Genomic DNA, 19539 nt, shown 5'->3' on the forward strand with positions numbered 1-19539 from the left:
CTTAAAATTGTTAGGGAACAAAAGAAGCAACAACATAAGATTCACTTCAATTATGAATATATATTGTATCTACATGAGGTCCACAAAAGTTTCTATGGCAGCCCAATTTTCAACATTCAGAAAGATGAAGTACTGACTCATATTTTATTCATACAATCATTATGTAATGAGGTATAATGGGTATAAGCTGCCTTCTGGTTCAAAAGTAACATTTTATGTATGCCAGTTGCTGGGGAGTAGATATATGTGAAAGATTTGCCATTATGAACAATATGAAGAATTTGATGGATTTTTGGTTTGATTCAGAAACACTTTCCTTATGCAACTATGTTAATTTTTAGAAAGTTATTTAAGAAGCTAGCAGAGACATACAGCTTTCTGGTATTTACAAAATGTTTCAAGTTTCGGTGTAGGGAAAATTAATATTATTTAATATCTCTAGTATCTTCTTTTTATTGCAAAATAACTCCCAAGGTAGGTTTTTTTTTTTAAAAAAAAAAAACAAACCAGTCTAATAGCATCAATAAAAAATTCTAAAAATATAACTACAAACTATTAACAAGAAGTTACTTTACCTTAAAAGCCAGATTAAAAAAAAATTGTTGGAAAACTACTAAGAAATGTATAATTATTTCCCTCAGCACTGCATATCCTGCAGTGCGTCTCATGAGCTGCACCGATTAGCAGTTGACTTCTTTATAGAATGATATTCTCTCAGTAATCTGGATGGCTCTCAACCTGATGACATTCAAGAAGCTAATACAAGTAGTGCTTGACAAATTTCTGTCACTAAGCAATGCGGTCATAAAGCTAGGCAATGCAACTTCCTGCCAGCTTCCTGCCACAATCATATCAGTTGAAGTGACTCTGAGGTTGCAAGTTTCAGGTTGTTCCCAAGTATGCTGGCAGGTAGGTAAGGGGCTGCTGCCAGAAGGGGAAGGGTGCAAGTATAAAAAGAATGTGTGGCAAGGCTCAGGTAGGAGTAAAGTGGTGAACAAGGTTTGGGGAAGGTGTGTCTGTGTGTGCAAGAGAGGTGTGGAGAGGCTCTGGGTCAATATTCACGAGTGTATGAATGGGTGGCATGTGAGTGCAGAGGGGCATGGGGAGTTTGCATAGATGGAAGAGACTTGCCCCAGTAATTTGCCACATTCCTTGCCCGCTTCCCCATTGACTTTCTAGGAAAACTGGCAGGAAAGGTCGCAAATGGAGATTACATGATTGCAGGGTGTTGCAGCCATCATAAGTCTGAACTGGATATGAAGCAGTGAATACAGGGTGTTGGGATGTTCAATATTGGTCAAAACCACCATTTGTTCAGTGCCATCATAAGATTGAATGAATTTATTTATTCATCATAACCTTGAACGAATTTATTTATTTGTTGAGAGAAGAAATACTTTAAAATGTTTGCTCATTTTTTTTAATGTGTAAAAATATAAACATATACTGTTTGACACATTGGCGTAGAATCATTCTACTACTATATTTTCTCAGATACGATCCAGGACTAACCTTTTTTTTCAATTGGAAAGACAAATATCAGAATGTATGGGTCCTAATTACATTAAACATTTTAATTAAAATATCATTTTTAAAAGGCGACAGTGTTAACCCTTCAAGATAGGTTAAGTCTGGAAATAGACTCCACAGATTTGAATGGAACTATTGTATACGCTATTGATTATAGGGTATAGTAATATAACCTTGAAAGCTTGATTGAGTTTTCTTTTTCTTCCTCCTACACATCAGTAAATTAAGAAGACTATGAGCATTGTATTTATTTATTTAATAAATTTATTTATTAAATTTAAAAAGTTTTTTCGAAAGTTTTTTCTACTTTTCTGACTTAACACGTATTTTTCCAGTTGACTAAGAAATTTCCAAACAAATCTTTGTGACTACTCATAATTAAGATATGCTGAACAAATAGAGCAAAAAATCCAGAACTCTTTTAGGACCTCTGAAAACTTTTTCAAACCCCTATATTAAGAAGTTGAACAGGAAAGGAATCCAAGTCCCTCAAAATGCCAATGTACTTAATAGAATCAGAAAAGCTAATAATGAGAGAAAAAAGAGAAAACAGAAAGGAATCCATTCAAAACAAAGTGCTGAAGATTAATTCTTCAAACTTATCTGATATTTCAGCCAAGACATGATTCAAAACTAGTCACAGTTTGAATATATTAATATAATAGGATGGTTTATTAGAAAAAAATCCCAGTGAATTACTAATAATTATTTTCATTTCTAAAAGTGACATATTTTGATTTCTTAAAAGAATATTTTCTATATAGACAGAAATTAAACAATGTAGACTTACAGAGAGAAAATATTTTGTGGCATATAATGTCAAAGTCAATATCATCATTTCTTGTTTAGATCTATAATTTTTAATAAATGATGGATCAAGTTATTTTACTGTTTATGAAAATAGCATTTACTGAATACATAAAATGAAATAGCTACAAAATCTGGAAGAATTCAGATGAAATTTTATTTCTGCTGGATACTGTTTGTAAGGTCTGGCTCTTTTTTTAAAAAAAGAAGTCTGTGCTGCATTACCATTTGGAAGCCTATAAAAGCATGAACCAATGTTTCTTGTAAACACAAAGCTTATATGAGATCACATTACAGCTTTTGCTGCACTTTGCTTCAGAATAGATTATTTTAAAATGAGAGAGGATGTTCTTCCAAGAGTTGTTTCCATAAATGTCAGTGATGATTTTGAGAAAACATTTTATTTCAGGTAAAAATGCGGTGAATAAAAATATAATTTCAACACAATAGTGCTATTAGGAAAACATGAATCTGGGATCCTTCTGATAGAAATCCAACCATCATATTTTCATTAGATGGCACAGCGAATTAGATACAACCACTGCATACCGAATGTATCACTGTGTTCCACTTTCAAAATATCGCTGACAAACTGTAATGGGAAGGAAGACAACTGTCTTTTTCTAAGACATTATGTGCTTATTCTTCAGTTCAGCAAGAAGTGTTTGTGCAAATCTCTGTTGACTTTGATGACGTCTCCATCCCACCCAGTGGTTCACACCACTTCTATAGAACCGGTAGTAAAACTGGCGGGAGGCTCTACCCACCGACCCCAACATACTACCGGTTTGCAGCGGGGCCAAGCACACGCTCCTCTGCGCATGCACAGAAGCGTTTTGATGATGTTGGGGTCATCAAAACGCTTCTGCGCATGCGCAGAAGAGCGTGCGCGTGGCCCCGCTGCAAACCGGTAGTAAAGGTAAGTAGAACCCATCCCTGATCCCACCCTTTCTAATAATGTTGTGATAATAGAGCAGAGTTCCCCAGCCATTCCAGCTTTGTGGCCTAACCAGGGGAGAGGGGATGGTTCTGTATGTGCAGTGGGCATGTGCAGCTCTATTTGCATGAGCAGCGGGCACATGTGCCCTCTGCTTTCATAAATGGAGCATGTGCGCATGCGCTCACCCACTGCTAGTGCAAGTGGATATGCATGTTTCCCACACCCACCACTTCCGCAGCATGGTTCTGAACGACTCAGCTCAAGGTTGGGGACCCTTTTTCTCTATTATCACATTATTTTAAAAAATAGCTTTTTCATTGCACCGTCAGGATAAAAAGAAAGATACAGACTGCTGATTGGAACTCTGAAGGCTCCACTTTGGCACTATTTGACTACACATTTCAAGATGACCCAGTCCTTAACTTTTCTGTATTACAGTATGAGAGGGAAATCGTCAAGTTTCTAGTGTGATCCACTGCATCAAATTGACCCCTATGTCTGTGCAAGTGTGTCTGAGTAGCATTGTCCATATTTAATGTCTTAACACTTAGGGCTTCAACCCATATTTGTATACTGTAAGTGTGTCGGTGTGTGTTGGGAAGGGCTGACATTTCATAACTGAACTTACCATTTTCCCTAGCCTGTCTACCTTCCAGCTTTTGTAAAGCAGCATCAGGTAAAATATACAAGAGGATCATTCTATCAGATTTCCAAGGAGCTATTATGATTAAAGTATTTAATTCCATGATATGGGGCATCCATGGAAGCAATCAAAAATAATATCTAATTGTTTAATAATTATTCCAGTCTTCTTATAGGGCTTATTAGAGAGAACCAGAAAAAAGCAGTGACTAAATTCTGTTGAATGTTTGTCTGTATGGTTTCATGTATATGCATATATAGGAACTGGAGTGCAGGTATTTGTGGAGGCCTTAGTGATAGCACTTATATATTTAAAACATGGATTATCATGACACATGAGTGCTTGAGAAAGCACTACAGTGGTACCTTGGAACTCATGCTTAATTGGTTCTGGGAGGCTCAACAAGTACTAAAAAAGGATAACTAGAAAACAAACCATGTGATTTACCTTGTGACTTACCATGGGAAGGACTTTCTATCTATCCCTTTTCCTATGTCAGTGACCTTCCCAGCATAGTCAGCTTCCTGTCTGCTCTCTGTGGCTGTCCCCTACTTCCTCTTGCAACATGCTGAGTGACAAGCAAAGATGAGTAGCAAGACAACATTTTCATGTCAAAATGTTTCCAGTACCAAATTCAATGAGTTTTAAAGCAGTTGAGTACTGAAGTACCCCTGTGTATCAGTGGTGGGTTGCCCCCGGTTCGCACCAGTTCTACAGAACTGGTAGTAAAACCGGCGGGAAGCTCCGCCCACCGACCCCAACGTCCTCAAAATGCTTCTGCACATGCGCAGAAGCTTCTGCACTTGTGCAGAAGAGCGTGTGTGTGGCCCCATTGCGAACTGGTAGTAAAGGTAAGTAGAACCCACCCCTGCTGTGTATGCTATTTCTCACTCTGCCAGTTTGTTTTATAGGCATTATCTTGAATTTCCTTAAATCAGTTTTCCTTTTCTATATATTATCCAAAAGCAGTAAGCTAGACCACCAAAGCACCTTGTTTTAGGTTAGGCTACAACACATAACATTCTTTGATTTGTACGCATGTTCTTGAAATTACTGATAGTTGAAGTAAATTTGTCTATTATTATAAAGTATTTAACACAAGAACGCCTGATTTAGAAGGCCTGTAAACTGACTTTATGGTCAGTTTCTTTGATGGCATAGATGTCTACATAGCATTCTCCCAGTTCAGCCTTTCTCTGCCTGTTCTGTTTAAACTTGTCTTTCTTGAGACAGATGACAGGTGATTCTGCCCATCAATAGCCAAGGCCTGAACTGTTAGAGGCTTTAAAGCTTAACACAAAACTCTTAAATTTTGTTATCCAAAGCTTGAATGGCTATAATGCTTATAGCTTTTAAGTAAAATGTGCATTGTCTAATTTAATGGCATGTTGCATATTACATGGGGCTATCCTTGAATAATATATATATATTTATTTATTTATTTATTTTTCATATTTGTATACCGCCCTACTCCCGAAGGACTCAGGGCAGTGAACAGCCATAATAAATACAAATACATATAGAAGTTAAAAACTATTAAGAAACAGATTAAGTAATTTAGGCTCAAAGATTAAAAAAACATCCAAATTTATCTAAAGAGGTTTAAAACCCAATTTAAAAGACAGTTTAAAAGCCAATTAAAAAGGGAGAGTTAGGCCAGACCAGCTTGTTGGAATAGAAATGTTTTCAGGGCTCGGCGGAATATGCGTAAGTCTTGGATGTTTCGTAACTCTGGGGGAAGCCCGTTCCAGATGGTAGGTGCCCCCACAGAAAAGGCTCTCCCCCTGGGGGCCGTCAGTCGACATTGTTTGGCCGACGGCACCCTGAGGAGTCCCTCTCTATGGGAGCGAACTGGTCGGTGAGAGGCTATTGGTGGCAGGAGGCGGTCTCGTAAGTACCCTGGTCCTGAGCCATGGAGCGCTCTAAAGATAGTAACCAAAACCTTGAAGCGCACCCGGAAGACCACTGGGAGCCAGTGCAGCTCGCGCAGGAGGGGGGTTACATGAGAGCGCCACATTGCTCCCATTACCACCCGCGCGGCCGCATTCTGGACCAGTTGGAGCCTTCGGGTGATTCTCAAGGGGAGCCCCATGTAGAGAGCATTACAATAATCCAGGCGTGAGGTGACAAGGGCGTGAGTGACCGTGCGTAACGAGTCCCGATCCAGAAAGGGATGCAACTGGCGAATCAGGCGAACCTGATAAAAAGTCCTCCTGGCTACGGCCGTCATATGCTCTTCAAAAGACAGCCGTGAGTCCAGGAGGATGCCCAAGTTGCGAACCCCATCTGTGGGGGCCAACGATTCGCCCCCAATAGTCAGAGATGGCGCCAACTGACTATATCGGGACGACGGAAACCACAGCCACTCGGTCTTGGATGGGTTGAGTCTGAGTTTGTTCCTCCCCATCCAGATCCGTACGGCCTCCAGGCACCGGGACATCACCTCGAGGGCATCATTGGGGTGGTCTGGGGTGGAGATGTACAGCTGGGTGTCATCAGCGTACTGATGGTACTTCACCCCAAAACCACGGATGATCTCACCCAGCGGCTTCACATAAATGTTGAATAGAAGGGGCGAGAGGACCGATCCTTGTGGCACCCCACATATAAGGGGCCTCGGGGTCGACCTCTGCCCCCCTGTCAACACAGACTGCGACCGGTCAGAGAGAAAGGAGGAGAACCACTGTAGAACAGTGCCCCCCACACCCAACCCTTCCAACCGGTGCAGCATGATATCATGATCGATGGTATCAAAAGCCGCTGAGAGGTCTAATAGGACAAGGACTGAGGAGCAACCCCTGTCTCGAGCCCTCCAGAGATCATCAACCAATGCGACCAATGCTGTCTCTGTGCTGTACCCGGGCCTGAATCCCGACTGGAATGGATCTAGATAATTCGATTCATCCTGGTACTGAGGCAGTTGTCATGCAACCACACTCTCAACAACCTTTGCAACAAAGCGAAGGTTGGAGACAGGACGATAATTTGCTAATACAGCTGGATCCAGGGAGGGCTTCTTGAGGAGGGGCCTCACCACCGCCTCTTTCAAGACGGTGGGAAAGACACCCTCACTCAAAGAAGCATTTATAATCTCCTGGAGCCAGCCTCGTGTCACCTCCCGGGAGGCCAGTACCAACCAGGATGGACACGGGTCCAATAAACATGTGGTCGCCTTTAGTCTGTTCAGTATCCTGTCCACGCTTTCGGGAGTCACAGGATCAAACTCTTCCCAAATAATATTCTCAGGACCTGCCCCTGTCATCTCCTCTGGATCAATCCAGTCAGAGTCTAGCTGTTCACGAATCTGAGCAATTTTGTCATACAGATATTGTACAAAATCCTCAGCTCTATCCTCCAAGGGGTCTTCCCGCGTCTCTTGATGGATCAGAGAGCGGGTCACCCTAAACAGGGCGGCTGGGTGATTATCTGATGACGCAATAAGAGTAGAAAAGTAGTTACTCTTCTCTACTCTTATCGCCACTAGGTAATTCTTAATATGAGATCTTACCAGTGTTCGGTCGGATTCAGAACGACTAGCCCTCCAACTGCTCTCTAGGTGTCTTTTCCGGCGCTTCATCTCCCTCAGCTCCTCAGTATACCAAGGAGCCAGGTGAGACCGGCGCCGGGTCAGAGGCCGCAAAGGCACGACTCGGTCTAAAGCATCAGCCGCCGCCCTATCCCAGGCGGCCACTAAGTCTTCAGCCGAGTCGTGTGCTAGAGCCTCAGGAAATGGCCCAAGCTCCATCTGGAATCTCTCAGGATCCATCAGGCGCCTGGGGCGGAACCACCTGGTCGGTTCCGCCTCCCTGCGGCGGGGTGTGGCAGTTCGAAGGTCCAGGCGAAGGAGGGAGTGATCTGACCATGACAAGGGTTCAATCGCTATATCCCCTATCTCGAGATCACTCAACCACTGTCCAGAGACAAAAACAAGGTCCAGTGTGTGTCCCCCCATGTGAGTAGAGCCATAAATTAACTGGGTCAGGTCCATAGCCGTCATGGAAGCCATGAACTCCCGAGCCACCTCAGATGTCTCGCCAACTGATGACAGGTTAAAATCCCCCATGACCATAAGCCTGGGGGTGTCAACAGCCACCGCGGCTATAACATCAAGCAGCTCAGGCAGGGCTGCTGCCACATGGCAGGGAGCCAGGTATGTGACTAGCAAGCCCAACTGCACCCTATGACCCCACTTCACAAGAAGGGACTCACATCCAGCCGTCTGAGGAACAGTGGCCTCCCTTGGTCCAAGACCCTCGTTAATAATAACCGCCACCCCTCCGCCCCTCCCCTGAGACCTTGGCTGATGGAAAGCACGGAAACCTGGTGGGCACATATCAACAAGGGGGGCTCCCCCTTCCTGGCCCAACCAGGTCTCCGTAATACCCGCCAGGTCCGCACCCCCCTCCTGAATAAGATCACAAATGAGGGGGGCTTTATTTACCACGGACCTGGCATTGCACAGCATCAGCCGAAGGCCTGGGGCCCGAGGTTCCGTACAACCTGGGGAACGAGAAGAGCTTTGAGGGTCGGAGCGCACCACCGCTTGTAAACAGCGGGGACGCACTCCCGTAGGATGATGTGGCCCCCTGCTCCCGCCATATCTGCCCCTCCCACCTACAGTATCGATGTTATGGGCATCTGTATCGTAAGATCTAATCATCTCCTTGACCCCAGAGTTCACACCTCCCATGCCATGCCCTACGGCTGGCCCAGATACCCTCCCCCGCGGGTCTTCCCCCGAACCCACGTAATCTACCCCCCTCCCAGAATCCCTTAAAATCTTATTAAGAAATTTCCCTAAAAAACCCCACAACCCTATTTTTGCTGTATGCCATCTCTCCGGACTCCAAAGTCCGTCATCGAGATAGGCCCTCGATAAAGAAGAGGACCAGACCTGCGAGAGGGGGGCATCTCGCAGTTTGAGGAGTTCTCCCAATGAGTACATTTTGTAGCTAGATAGTCTATAGCTGGTAGGCATGTCCTAGTTATCCAGGGTCCTGTGGAGAGAGTATCAATTAGAGGTACAAGTCATTTTAGTCCTGCTGAACTCTCATATCAGCGGTAGAAAGAGCCATTTTGAACTCAGATGTGAACATTGATCACCCTCTCACGGCAACCAGATATAAGGGAGGAAAACAGCAGCTATAGTCCTGTTCTTTCAATGTTGTACCTAGGCATAGATGGAATAGCCAATCCTTGAGATTAGAGATACGGATAGTCTGTGGGAAATATATATAGTAGGCGAAAATCCAGGGAGACTCAGATGAAATAAAAGTAAGGAAATTCTCATCCTGATATACAGGAAACAACAAACCTGGATAGCAAATGATTCACAAAAAGCCGAATATCCGGTCATAAAAGGGCGATAGGAGATAAAAATACAGGAGGGGAGATGGAATAAGGCAGTCACTTTGTAGAAGCAAAGCCCCCATGATAGATATAACAATCATTTCTAATCTCCTTAGCTTTCTTTAGGTCTTTTATGCATGAAGGTTTAACCCCCCCCTATAGAAAGAGAGGGGGGAGGCCTCTGGGATGGTAATCCAGAGCTGGCCCGACAATGGAAGGATCAGCATCTTTCCATTGCCCAGGAGATCAGTTGAAAATAAATAAGAAAGGTCCCTATTCTCCTTTCTGAGGCCTCTTTGGTCTCTAAATTGCTTTGGTTTTTGCTGCCTGTAACTATAGAAGCTACAGCAGGTTTAAATTATCAGTGTGTCTCCTTTACCCCACATTACACCTTTGTTTTGCAAACTGTATTTGTTTCCAACAGAATAACAGAGTTGGAAGTGACCTTGGAGGTTTTCTAATCCAACCCCCTGCTCAAACTCAATTCAAGTTCAATTGAAGCTACTTGGTAGTTAGTGATAATTCCCTCATAGTATGCAGTCTGGTAATTTAGGGGCTTCTTCTCCCTGAATGTATCTACTCACCCAGCATCCAACAGGAAAGGCATGATGGTCGTATTTTATTCTAATTGTATTTTAATTGCGAGTTCTTCCAATCTTACTTAATTTGTTTTACCAAACCTTTGTAATGATTTGTCTTTGTAATTCTGCACTTGATATGGCCCAAAGGGCTAATCAATAAATAAAAATTGAAATACTGTATAGGTTCTATCTATCAAAGAGTGTGATTGAATGGGAGGTGTTTCCATTGTGGTATCCCCTCTTTGGAACACCATCCTGCTTGACATTAGACCCTGTTGGGCTTTCTTATGGGCTTGAAGATGTGGCTGTGCCACTGACAACAAGTGGAAGAATTCATAAATTGTTATGTTAGATGGATGTTGTAGATTAAGTCAGTTGTTCATTACAGCTGTTCTTGATTTAGTGACCATTTGAAGTTATGAGGGACTCTCCAAAAGCTAATGATGACCTAGTCCCAGAGGGCCTGCCACAGAAAGGAGGGGGTCAAGATATTTTCCAAAGCACCTGAAGGACAGACAAGGAATAATGGATGGAAACTGAACAAGGAGAGATTCAATCTGGAAATAAGAAGAAACTTTCTGACAGTGAGAGCAATCAACCAATGGAACAGCTTGCCTTCAGAAGTTGTGGGAGCTTCATCACTTGAGACATTCAAGAAAAGATTAGACTGCCATTTGTCAGAAATGTTGTAGAGTCTTCTGTTTGAGTGTGGGGGGGGGTTGGACTAGATGACCTACAAGGTCCCTTCCAACTCTGTTAATCTGATCTGATCACTTTCAATGTTACAGCCACTGCAGGGTCCCCATGGTCATTTGCCCTTACAACCAACCACAAGGATGCTGTAGCTCCCCTCATCTATCTCTGTCTATCCCACTGCACAGAATCCCTGCAAATCTTGTGCCTGGTTCCCCCAAACACAAGTCCCTTGCAGGCCTTCGACATTATTTAAAGAGACTATTATTTAAAGAGCATGATTGTTAAAAATAAAAGGAAGCGACCTGATAACTTTCTTATATTGGATTTATAAAAGAGATTTGTTAAAGCTTTGAAGAATTTTGAGAAAAAGAAAAAAGTAAATCCAGTTCTAAGACATTATTTGAAGGGACTAAAAATCAAGATGGCTAAAAGTAAAAGAAAGGAATATAAAGTTGGTTTTTTTGTAAGGTTAAAATAAATGTGTTGTTATCTGGTAACATTTAATGGACTTTTGCTGATCACAACTGAACAATGAGGCCTTAAGGATTTGTTTATAAGATAAAGAGATGAACTATGAGAAGAAGAGATCATTTGCTGCATTTTAAGAGAAGCTGATAAGTTGCTAAAATTATTTATACTTGTCAGAAGGGGGTGGGAAGTAATTTTTTTCTTTTTTTCTTTCTTTTTTGTTTCTTTACTGTGTTCTTATTCTTCCTTTTTTCTATTTTTTTCTTTTCTGCACTTTCTGGTGGGTTTTTTCTTTTATTCTTTTAGTTTGTATTGGTTTTTATATTTTAATTGTACTTTTATGGATTGTTCATAGTGAAAATCCTTCCAATAAAAAATAATGTCCCTGACTTCATGCTATTTACCTGTTGTAGCACATTTGAAAATTGCAGCATGCTCACCACGTATTTCAAATAAAGCTCAACATATCTGCAGTGACAGTCCATATACCCCAGCTTCGGCTAAGACACGAGAGCTCTTGAATGCCCACATTGGAAAGGGGAAAGCTCTTAATATGTAACATTCCATTACTTTCTCTTGTGTGATAGAGATGAGGTTAAGCTGATGTGCTAGGATCAAATGGAGTTTTCCCCTCCTGCCTCCTGCTCCTTGTACTTTGTGTTTGCTTGGGCTATAAAAATAAAATCAACACATTCAAAACCAGCAGGCACTTTTTTAGTTAATGACCTTCGTCTACTTTTTTACAGGATTGTTTTCAAGAGTGCACTGATACAAGTGGGCAGAAACACATTTGACTTCGACATCCAGCAAAGGCTTATTTTGCAAAGAAACATCAAGTGTTAGTTGTTGAAACTATGTTGTGCATTCCCACAAACAAATGACACTATTCAGAATATTTCCTCTCTGACCAGTAGATAAAGTCTGCGGTGTTGACAATGCTAATATTATATGCAAAAATATATTTTGTCTTTATATCTTGCAGATTTTTATTGCTTTATATAAATTGCCCAGCAGGGACTCATTTTCAGAAAGAACCGTATTTCTTAGAAGGGCTCTGGACAGGGTCGGGATATTAGTTTTGCACCATGCTTATGGATGGCTTAAGAAAAGGATCTGAAAAGAAAACAATTTTCAGTGCACTTCATGCATTCATAACTGGAATCAGGCCAGAAGATTTTTAACATTGGGTCTTGCATTGCTTCCAAGGTGACATCGTGAATGAACATTGTACAAAGATTTTACTGTTATCTCTGCTTTTTAAGTAGAGACAGATATAGTGTATATATTTCAGCTTTGCCAGATATTGGGGTATCACAGTATGGAGCCTACCAGGAAACAAAACCCCTCAGTTATGGATAATATATCTGTATATTCCTGTGATGATATGCCTTTATCACTATTTTCAAGTGTTATAGACACCTTATACTGAGCTTTGGAAGATGGAATTTATGGTTAACTTCTGAAAGTTAATGAAAAATATCTGTTTTTAAGGTAAAGTAAATAAATGCAGCTTCTCTTCTAAATTAGATGCTGTTCTTGGAATTTCTTTTTCAGCTAATGGCTCACCTTATTCATTTTCTTTCACTTCATGTATATGTGTGTATGTATGTATGTATGTATGTATGGGGTCTATCTTGTTTGAAAAGAATTTATTCGACATATATATCCTTTCAATTATGAAAACATTTTTTATTTTAATGGTTATACAGCTTATAGGTATGTACTTTTGTCATGGAAGAACTGTCTATAAGTTATGAATGGTCTAATATCAAATAATTTGTCTGATACTAAATCAGTGTTTTGATTGGAAATTTTCTTTGGTATCTGTAGTTGTCACTTAGGTAACTGAACATAGAGAAAGCACAAAAGTTAATTATTTGGAACTAATATTTACGATACCTTCAGCTTCATCAATCTGATGATGCAAATGGGAATTCCATTCCATTCAAAGCTACCAGTTGAGATGCAAACAATCTTGCAAACTCAGCTGGATTCACTAGAGCAAAATATTGCCTTTCATTTTTTTTAGTACCGTTTATGGATAGTTTTCTTCTAAATATTATTTTTAAGGTAGAATGCTTACTTTCATCAGTTATAGATATTTTTAGAAATTTGTTTGTTGGAGTCGTGCAGCTGTTACCTAGAATAGAGACACGTTAGAATGGTGGGAAGTTATACCTGAAAATGTTGTAGATTGAGTTGCCTTTATAATGCCCTTCATAATATATGTCTGAATGATAGTGAAAATGTTTGTGGTAAATTACTCTAAGATACACAGTTCTTGACAATACAACTTTACTCATTATATTCCCTTTTACCATAGAAAAACAATTCTGCTGTTTCCTGCCTTTATTTATTTTCCCCAGCTTTTATATGGTTCAACCAATAATTTCTATCCATTGCTGGTAACTTGTCACATCTTTGTTAACCAACATGATTGTATTTTTAAAAAATCCTTTTGAAAACGTGTTTCTTTACAGTATTTAGCAGTCATTGTAGGTGTTATTTTCCTGTTTTTCATTCTCCACTTCTGAGATAAAATTGTCTTCTACTCTTTTCCTGAAACTATTTTTTGTCAAACTCTGTTCTCTTTCTTCTCTATTGTTTTGTATGTCACATCACATGTGGAGCATCCACTCTTGGAGATAATCTATGATATTATGAGAGAGCTTTTTTGTTGATGAAAGAGGCTATTGAAATATTTTCTGTCAAAACATAAGGAACACAAATTTGCTTTAATGAACCCTACGCTGTTTCTCAAAAGATTTTGGTCACCTGCTCTTTTTTATTTATCGACTTTGAGAAGAAGTATTGGCATGAAGATTATAGATTATAGTTTTGTCTACATACTATTCCAAGGTATTATAGTCATGTCTGTTTTGTGACTAAGAAATTAAATGTTTATAGAGAACCAATGCAGAACCCATAGGACAGAAAGAAGGTGTTAAGCTTGTCCCTGGTTTTAGAATTTAGCTACCTAAACTCTTCAAAAAGTTTGCTATCTTTTTCAGAAATATTTAAATAATTTTGCATTCAGAACATCCAGGAATCAAGAATATGACAAGATAGGTAAGTGACTAGATTATTTACTCCATACAGCAGGTAACAGAATGAATGCTCAAATCTCTGAGTTTGATGACAAGATGTAATTGGTTCTCTCAGGATAGATTGATATAGTGACAGACAGGCATTTGATTCATGTTGGCTGATAAAGTTTAAAATGTTCAGGTGGGAAGCCAAAATATATTCCAATTGTGAAAATCTTGATTCTAAGACCCTTCGAAACTGAGGAAAAACTGTAGTGGATAGGTGACATTTTTGGACAAACAGAAAAACAAGTAATCCAAAAGAAATGAGTGTTGTCTTGAAAAGTGTGAAAGGAAAATATCTGGTGGGGTAACTTTAGTTTTTTCATTTATTTTATAATAAGCAAAACTATAGGACATTATTTCTCCTGTTCTTGGAACATCTTAATATTCCATTCTCAAATCACAGGCATAGGGAGGTAGGGGGAGTAAGAGATACATAAATTATTTTCTTAATAAAATCCACAAACTTCTAGTACCTTCATTTTAATCCAAGCTCACCACTATAATGTCAAGTATGCCTTTCCAAAAATAGTATAAAAGGATACAAAATCTTTTTTTAAAAAAAATTACAATCAGATGTAATGGTTTGATATTCAGCTTATTTACAAATAAAGAGGCTAGGCTCTTACCATCTCACCTTTCTTCAGTAATTCAAGTCTACTTGCATGGAATGCAGTTTTGTTTCCATTTATCCAAATAAAAGCAGGTCCTGCTATTTGTGAGGATTTTTACTTACAGGTAATCCCCCCCCCATTTCCTTATCGTGCACTTGGAGACCTTTGTTTATTTATTTCTCTGAAACAATTCCAGGTTCAGTTATGCAGATGTCGGTGTACTATTATATTAAAAAGGGGGGGGAGTCATTAGATTGAAAATAGTCCAAATCAATCTAAATTGTTACTAATTTTTATGCAAAAAGAACATTCTATCCATCAGTGCTTTCTAGATCAATGGGACGCTTGACAAAATAGAAAAAAACAAAGCATTTTCTACAGTTTATCACTGCAAACATATATTGGAATCACCTGGTGCTAGGCTATATTGGTAATATGTGATAATTTTTTATCTTTGATATACTTTTAGTAAACAAATGTTTGTTTTAATTATGGGATTGAAACATATTTCATGACCATCTGTTCATCTGCTGTAGAAAACTGCAGAATAAAATAAAATAATTAAAATTTGAACCAAATAGAAAAATGCATAAACACAATCCAGCAAAATACAGAGCTGTTAAAGTCAAACGTAGAATATTCATTTCAGGGTCTGCTTAGTCTTTTAGCGAATTATGGAACACAGTCAGAATGCCACATTAGTTAACTTGAGTAAGTCTACTAACACATTCAGAAACAAATGTTTACATTTAAATATTGTTAAGAATGTGCTTAAAATTAATATAAAACATTAATACATGCACACATTGTTTAAAAAATAATCTCATTTTTTAAAATTATGTGCACACATGAGAAAATACAGATATATCATTTCCAGTGTTTGGGATTTAAAGAATCATGTTTCTTTTACAAATATGCTCTGAACCTATGTTTCCTGAACAGCTAAATTTAATGAGATTGAATAAGACCTGGTCTTTATTATTTATTATAATAAAGTTATCTTCTGTGGTATAATGGTAAAAGTTTTGGACTATGATTAGGAGATCTATATTCAAGTTCACAGAATCAGTCACCGAATGATTAGGAGATCTGGAAGTTCACTGTTGACTTGGCTCAGTACTCTCTCTTATTACTGCTATGAGGGGGGGAAAAATCCAGAAAGAAGGCTGTGAAGGAAGGAAGGAAGGAAGGAAGGAAGGAAGGAAGGAAGGAAGGAAGGAAGGAAGGAAGGAAGGAAGGAAAATTAATAATAAATAAAAAAAATATTTCAGTTTGATTTGAAATGGCTTGTTGTGATAACACTGTCTTGGAAACTAACTTGAATACCTTAAGAAAGAGCTTTAAATGATCCAGAACACTAAAAAAAAAGTTGATAGGCATTCCTTGCAGGGATGTCAAACTCACAACCCGTGGGTCGGATGCATCACACGTTGGCCATGCCCACCTCCATTTTATCAAAAGGGGAAAAAAGTTGCGATATGTCACATGATGACAACATGACGCAGTGAGTTTGACACCTGTGCTCTACAAGATTATATTTATAGTGACTGAAATAAAGTTCTGGTACTAACTATTAAATTAGGTCCTGGAAAAACCTAAGCTCTTTTCTCCCATCCTAGTGTGTCCATGTCTTCGGATCTGATGGAGGAGCTTTTTTTTAAATCCCAGTTGACAGGAATTTGAGAAACAGTTTCAATGCCCATAGTTAAATTGTAGAACTTTTGGAATAGGGAGCTGGACTGTTAATTTAGTCTTGATTGCTATATGACAAAGATCTCCTTGCTTATCAGATATCATTTGTATCGAGATAAATAATGTCCAGTGTTTCTCTTTTGGCTGCTACTTTCACCTTTTCTTACAATTCTTTTTAGGGAGGAAGGAAATACCATTGCATTTATTAATGATTTTCCTTATTATAAAATACTCTAAATGATGCATACTTCCAGAAAGACAGAAAATACATTTTATTGGCATGTGTATATTCTTGCGCATAGATAAAAGAGATTTTTCAATCCAGCCAATATTCCATAATATCTGACTCTGGGATTTTCCATTACGTGCATTTCTGACACCCCCTTTTGCCCTTCAAACTGTAGAAGGCTTATACTTATTTACACAAAATATGGATGGCCTCATTTCATTGTTCCAGTTCTTGCAACCAATATAATATACCATCCATTTGCAGTCTTAGCAGGAAACAGTCCTACCACAGGTCACAATTATATGACTTGTGGGTTCATTCCATTCTGAAAACTTTAGCAAGCATGTTGTCTCTAACAACACATCTGATGTAATATTTACAAAAGTTCAGCCTGTTCTGTTTTCTACTTATTGGAGATATGACTGTTATCAAAACATGCTATTATAGGCACCACTGACCTTGATTTTCAGATGATCATACCAAGGTGATATCTGAAAGTTAAATCAAACGTTGACCTGCATGGATACTAATTCAGTGTGCCACATCTTGCTTTTGATGCATAACTATATTAATATTTTGCATTTTCTGAGTCTTCATTAAAATGAAGATATGTTATAAACTAATTAAGGATGAATGTCAAATGTTGCTGTGAATAGTTGACTAGAAATGTACTCTGCTTCTTGTTGACTTTGTAAAACATTAATGCTTTGTAGAATACTGGTATTGTGTCTATCAAGAATCAGTAAATGGCAAGTAACAAAATTAATAAACAACAGCAAAGAAGAAAATTCATGACAGCTGGAATTTCCAGAAGTCCTTCCCAGTGCAAGAACCGTATGGAACTACCAATATAAAGTTTCAGCAGAGGAAAGCCCTTGCATGTATTGTCACTTTATGAACATTTAGAAGGTTAGTAAAACAATAGATCTCTTTTTAAGAGCTGCTCCATTCTTGGGGTATAAATGAATATAGAAGAAAGTGTTTGGTTAAGTAGCCTGAAAGTCAAAACAAAATTCTATGAAAAAATAACCCAGGCAATTTACCAATTTCAGTTCTGCCAGCCTAATCAAACTTTGGAAAACTCAGATTCAATAATCGGTTCAACATATAATCAAACTATAAAGCTTTATTGAAATATCAAGAAAGTGTAACAGATCTAAACAGAAAACAATTCCTACTAATCCGAAGACCCTTTGCCACTCAGTTTCTTTGTCTCCACCCAAAACTATGAGATGAGTGTTTGTTAATTTTTGCCATCAAGAATCCTTTTCACTTTTAAAAATTATGGAAAACGTCAAAAGAGCTTTTGTCAGTATGGGTTATATTTATTGATACTTATTATGTTAAAAATTAAAATTGACACATTCATACAATATTTATTTATTGAATCATGCACAATTTTAAATAGAATAAATATCAACGTAAATAAAATGTTTTACGTTAACTCCCATGTTTTTAACAAGTAAAACATAATAATGAAAACTCATTGTTTAAATTTTTTGCATATATCTTCAGTATCTGGCAAATAATTCTGAGCTCACAAACTCTGGAGAAGATTTTGAGGAACTTCCAAAGATTCTTAGATCACACTTTAAGAAATGCTCTGTTGCATATTTCTTCTGCAACAAGTGTCAGCTTCACTATCACACAGTGGAATGGTTTCTGATGTAGCTTGTTGGAATCATCATGAGTTTTCAAGTACTATTATTCCAATTATTGTCTTTCAGTTTATTATACTGACTCTGAAAAAAAAACGATAATGAAAGTATGTTAATATCCCAGTAATGGTGGATAAACTCCAATACTTATTGAGCAGTCAACCCCCAATTTTCTTTTTTCTTCTAAAACATTCTAGAGTATTGGGAGAATCCACACAACATGTGATGTGGGCAGCAGAGCAGGCAGAAAGTTCCTATTATTAACCTGAAACCCTTGCATTAATTGTGCAAGATTTAAGATTAGATAAATGTCCACCCTCTTTGTTTTCCAATGAGATGCATTACAAATGAATCTACCAATTATCCCATGATTCTGAACAAGAATCTTGAGAAATGGCAACAGATGAAAGGGGAAAAGATGGGCTTGTATCCTACCAATACAACAGTAGTTTTCACCCCTTGTAAATACTCTTTAAAGAATTTTATTAAGGTATTTTGTTATAATTCAAAAAGCAAAAATTAATATACAATAATTTTTCTATCACGGTGTAACATCACCAAAATATCCATATATATATATATACACCAATAATCAGAGAGTAAAATTAGAAAATATTTGCAAATTCTTATATACAAATTTACATTTCCCAGACTTATAAATTACCATAAGTATACCATCATCTATAATTATAATCCAACATTATCCTTTGTCTCTCTCCCATCGTTTCTGGATCCAATCATACCACATATTCCAACTACCATAAAAGTCTGAGTCTCTTTTACCTTTGATCAGTTTTGTAAGTCTATTGGACTCCGCACATTCCATGATTTTATATATTATTTTTGAGTCCATTGGTAAGTCCTCATTCTTCCATTCTTGTGCGAATGCCAGTCTCCCTGCAGTGATTATGTGCAGCATCAGATACCATTTAGTCATTCCAATATTTACGGGTCTAACCCCCAATAAGAAGGTTTCCGGTTTCAGTTCCACTCTACAGTGTGTGATTTCAAGCAACCATCGTCGTATTTTCATCCAATATTTAGCTGCCAGTTGGCACGTCCACCATTGGTAGAAATAGGTTCCATTGCTATGCCCACATTTCCAGCACTGTGGAGAAGTCCTGGGGAACATTTTAGCTAATCTTGCTGGAGGTAGGTGCCATCGATAAATCATCTTGTAAATATTCTCTTTATAAGAGGATGCCATAGTTAATTTTAAGTTTTTAAACCAAATCTCCTCCCA

The 19539-nt window shown here is 38.6% G+C and overlaps 1 protein-coding gene across 1 annotated transcript in view; it reads left to right on the forward strand.

Annotated features, from left to right (window-relative positions):
- Window positions 1-18309, forward strand: part of LCP2 (lymphocyte cytosolic protein 2) — a 38439-nt gene extending 20130 nt beyond the window's left edge. The window contains exon 7 of the mRNA XM_070934400.1: window positions 18154-18309. Within this exon, the coding sequence (XP_070790501.1) occupies window positions 18154-18309 (156 nt within the window). The remainder of the gene's footprint in view (window positions 1-18153) is intronic.
- The last annotated feature ends 1230 nt before the right edge of the window (window positions 18310-19539 follow it).

This window comes from Pituophis catenifer, unplaced genomic scaffold, assembly GCF_029215685.1.
Source record: "Pituophis catenifer annectens isolate HBS135680 unplaced genomic scaffold, rPitCat1.0.hap2 SCAF_2, whole genome shotgun sequence".
In the NCBI taxonomy this organism is placed as follows: domain Eukaryota; kingdom Metazoa; phylum Chordata; class Lepidosauria; order Squamata; family Colubridae; genus Pituophis; species Pituophis catenifer.